This window comes from Antrostomus carolinensis, unplaced genomic scaffold, assembly GCF_000700745.2.
Source record: "Antrostomus carolinensis isolate BGI_N321 unplaced genomic scaffold, ASM70074v2 scaffold9239, whole genome shotgun sequence".
NCBI classification, from domain to species: domain Eukaryota; kingdom Metazoa; phylum Chordata; class Aves; order Caprimulgiformes; family Caprimulgidae; genus Antrostomus; species Antrostomus carolinensis.
In genome coordinates, this window is record NW_010337826.1 from 1 (window position 1) to 3,977 (window position 3,977).

The 3,977-nt window shown below is 43.0% G+C and overlaps 1 protein-coding gene across 1 annotated transcript in view; it reads left to right on the top strand.

Moving 5' to 3' along the window:
* Positions 1–1,589: 1,589 nt before the first annotated feature.
* The window catches only part of TIMMDC1 (translocase of inner mitochondrial membrane domain containing 1), a gene marked incomplete at its 5' end in the record, with an annotated part of 4,695 nt that continues 2,307 nt past the window's right edge, over positions 1,590–3,977 (top strand). The window contains 2 exons of the mRNA XM_010175302.2: positions 1,590–1,678; positions 3,681–3,761. Coding sequence (XP_010173604.2) covers positions 1,590–1,678; positions 3,681–3,761 — 170 coding nt within the window. The remainder of the gene's footprint in view (positions 1,679–3,680; positions 3,762–3,977) is intronic.

Here is a 3,977-nt window from a genome sequence, read left to right on the forward strand (position 1 = left end):
AGTGGTGGAGTCCCCATCCCTGGAGGGATTGAAGAGTCGTGTAGACACAGTGCTTAGGAACACAGTTTAGAGGTGGAATTGGCAGTGTTGGGTTTATGGTTGGACTCGCTGATCTTAAAGGTCTTTTCCAACTACGATTCTGTGATTCTATGATTCTGTGACATCTACATTAATTTTGGGATATAGGAGAGGTTTAATCCTTAAAGAAGAAACAATATGAGTGTCAAACTGTCACACAATTTGAAATCCCAGTGCTGTGGCAAGATACGCACTTCTGGGCCACTTATGAAAGTTGCTTGCAACGTGATGTCAAATTCTGTAATAACACTTTTGTTTAAGTGTCAAGTAGATTTTAGAAATAGCATCTCAGCATCTGGGTCTTTCTACAGTTAATGAGCATTGTCCAGTTCTACTCACTAGTGTTATTTTTACCAAATAATTTCTTATTTTTGATCTCCAATACTGCTCATTTTGTGATGAGGCTCCAGGAAGAAACTTCTCATTGATGTTGATCAAGAAGACAGTGGTAGAGAAGTAGCACCTGGCTTCATGTACCCTCATAATATTATAATAACTCATAAAATTTGAGTTTCCCTTTTCATTTTTTCATCCTGTTAAATGACTAATTAATATGTCTTGAAAAGTCTTTTGGCTTTTAAATTTTAGTACGTTGGCAGGAGACTTCACTCCATGGTATCCAACTGGTGTTGTCCTCTCATGTTATTAACGTGTGTTATTTTAGGACCATTTAAAGCTCCACCTCGGAACAAATAACACCTGTGACATTTTATGGATGTGTTTGAACCTTTTAGGGGTTTGTTGTTCAGTTCAAGCGTTGGTTACTTGGATTACTAGGACAAAAACCCCTTAAAATCTGCTTCATTTCACATCATTCGCTATTTAGATTTTGGCCCCTGCAAAGTGTCGGTGCCTGGCTTCACTTTGTTCTCCTGCTGATGTTCTCGTGCACCTGGGCTAAGCACTCACACCGCAGGCACCAGTAGAGAGAATTTATTTTCTTTTGTGGAATATTATTTTTATTTATTGTTTTTTTTTTATGACTTATTATGAAATTTTATGAAGCTTTTAAAAAAGCTGCTTACTGCCAAACTTTGAAGCACCAGTGCTAAATGGCAGAGCTTGACAGTCTCTTAACATTTAAAGTAGGTGGTTATTAATTACTTGTTATAGTTGTTTATGAATGGTTATTATTTATTAATACTTCTGAACTCATAATAGTGAAGAACTAGTTTCTAGTTTCTTCTAGAAACTTTGTTCCTCTCCCCTTTTTTCTCTGCTACTCTCCCGTGCTGTCCTCACAAAGCTCTCCCTGGATGTCTTTTGGTGCCAGGATTAGAAAGACCAGTTGATGTTACAAGCTGGAATGAATTCTTGGTTTTCCTGTTGGAGGCTGGTTGAAACATGAGAGGTTTTTCCTCTAAAGACGGATGATTTGATCCCAAAGGGTCAGGGGATCATTCCCAAGTGACATCAGCCTCACATCTCATCGTGGGGGTTGATGGGGCGTGGTGGTGCTGGCGAGGAGGAACGGGGCTGTGACCTGTAACCCGTCTTCTCTCTCCCCTTAGCAATCTGCGCATCGGGCCGGTCTCAGGAGCTTCATCCGCTACGGCTGGCGCTGGAGCTGGAGAGTCGCTGTTTTTGTGACAATATTCAAGTAAGTGGTTTCCAGCAGCAGTGGGAGAAGCTCTGGCTGGTGCTCAGGTGCTCGTGGCCAGGAGCCCTTCGTGCCTCCTGTGCTCACAGCTCCCCGAGAGAGCACTGATGACTGGTTGAGGCTCAAGCTGGTGTGTTCACAGTGAGTCTGGTTGATAAGGTGTGAACGTGAAGGGGATTTAACCTTTTATAGTTATCCCAGGATTCAAATCTTCTAATCAAATCTTCTGTTCCTTACATCTAATCTGTGCTGTTAGTGACTTGTTTTTCCCTGCACTTGACGGCTTCCTTCTGCTTTTGCTTCATCTCATTTTTCTCTAGGAGGGTGATACCGTGTGTTGGCTGTTTCTGGAATAGATTTCTTTCTATTCCATGCTAATTTTTCTCCTTTTTATTATGTCTCATTACTCCTAATAGTAGCATTACTCACAATCCTTTGTTCTTGTCCTCGAATGCTTGCAGATGATTATTAAGCAGTCGCTGAACACCAGACCTGCCAGCTGTATGTACCTCTTTAGTCCTTCACGTTCTTCCTACACACTCAGCCAACACCGAGACAGTGTTCTGCTTCCCTCACTTTCTGCCTCAGAGCTGTCAGTGCATCTCTGACAACACAGCATCAAACTACTCACACTTTTCTGAGTAAATCCCTTTTAAACTAGGAATATTTCCTTCCCTGACATTCCAAATGGTAAATTTATGTGTAGTCCTAAACCTGCGTTGACTACATCTGCAGGTATGTTCTGTTTGAATCCACCTCGGCTTGTAAGATACCACCAGTATTGACTAATATTACTAATTACTAATATAATTGTAATATAATTGCTTTGAGCAACCTGGTCTAGTGGAAGGTGTCCCTGCTGATGACAGGGGGGTTGGAACTGAATGATCTTTAAGGTCCCTTCCAACCCAAACCATTCCATGATTCTATGATACTGGTTTATATTTCTGTCTCCCTATTTTTTTTTAGTCCTTTTTGAATTTCTTCCTCAATCTCTTTTGGGGTTTTTTTGGCTCCTTTTGGTTTATTACCTATTTTTAGGTTTAGTTAACATAGTGTTGGCTTTCTCTCCTGGAGTTTTTGGTCTCTTCAGATGTTCCTGGGCTTGATGTGTAACCTCATCATCTTCCACCAGATGTCCTCCCTGCAGTCAGATATCACCCTTTTTTTCACCACCTCTTTGGCAAAGGCTTCCAAAGAAGTTATTTTTCCCTGCCCCTTTGTAAAATATCTTGAAATAAGATATTTGCCACTCAGCTGAAAAGTTCAAGTTGCAGATTTGGCCCTGGGGTTGTGTGAATTTTGAGTTTCATGGTTTAAAACCAAGTTGTTTAGTTTTAACTTGTAGAAAGGCAGGGGTGACGTTACAGCGCTGGGAAGGAGAGGGAGGTTGCTGTTGACTTGTCTTGCAGGAGTGCTGGGGAAGATGTGGCTCCTGAACTGGGAACAGAGAGTGCTTTTGGGGCTTAACTGTTGTTTTTGGAGGAGATGGTGTACCTACCCTGGTGGGAAATCTCATGCCACAGGAGTAGGTGACCCTGCTGATGTCGTGAGTGTCACTTAGCTCTAGTGGTGGTGGCTGTCTACATCAGGCAGGCATCGACCAACACACGGATTCAGCTTCTGGGGGTAAAGGTGCTACATCAGGACTGACTGACAGGATGTTTTCACTGCTCAATTCCTTTTATCCTTGAATATATGATGGAAAAAAAATCAAAGATATATATATTTTTTTTAAAGAAAGAATATTCCAGATCCAGGCAGAGAATCCTGATGTTTCCCCACCTTTGACTGTGCAGCTGCCTGCAGTAAAGTCACAGAGATCCAGGCACTTGCAGCTGGTGTGTGTGTGTGTGTGAGCTCTGGACAGATGGGCAGCAAGGTGGTTAGAGGCAACCTGAGGGTTGGCTTTAATAAAATCCAGCTTGATTTCAGGCTCTGTTGTGCTACTTGTCTTCTTCCACGTGCATCTGCTGACTTCTTCTGTGCTTTATCTTTGCAGCATGGTGAGCACCGGCCTGTCCGTGTACCGCAACAAAACCACCATCAGTAACTTTGCTTCGGCAGGAGGTGAGGCTGCTACAACCTCGTCCGCTTTCCTCTTGGTGAACAGAAAAGCCTGAGCAGAAATCCACATCTCTTGGGTGTGAGCAGGTCTTCTGTGCTCCTGGGTTTTTTCTGTTCTGCTGACTGTGTTGTAGTGCAGAGACCACGTGGATAAAGACCTGGGGAGGTATCGCAGCGGCTGCTCAGCTCCCTCTGTGGAAGCAGCTGCCTCTCAAGCTGGGGTGATGGGATG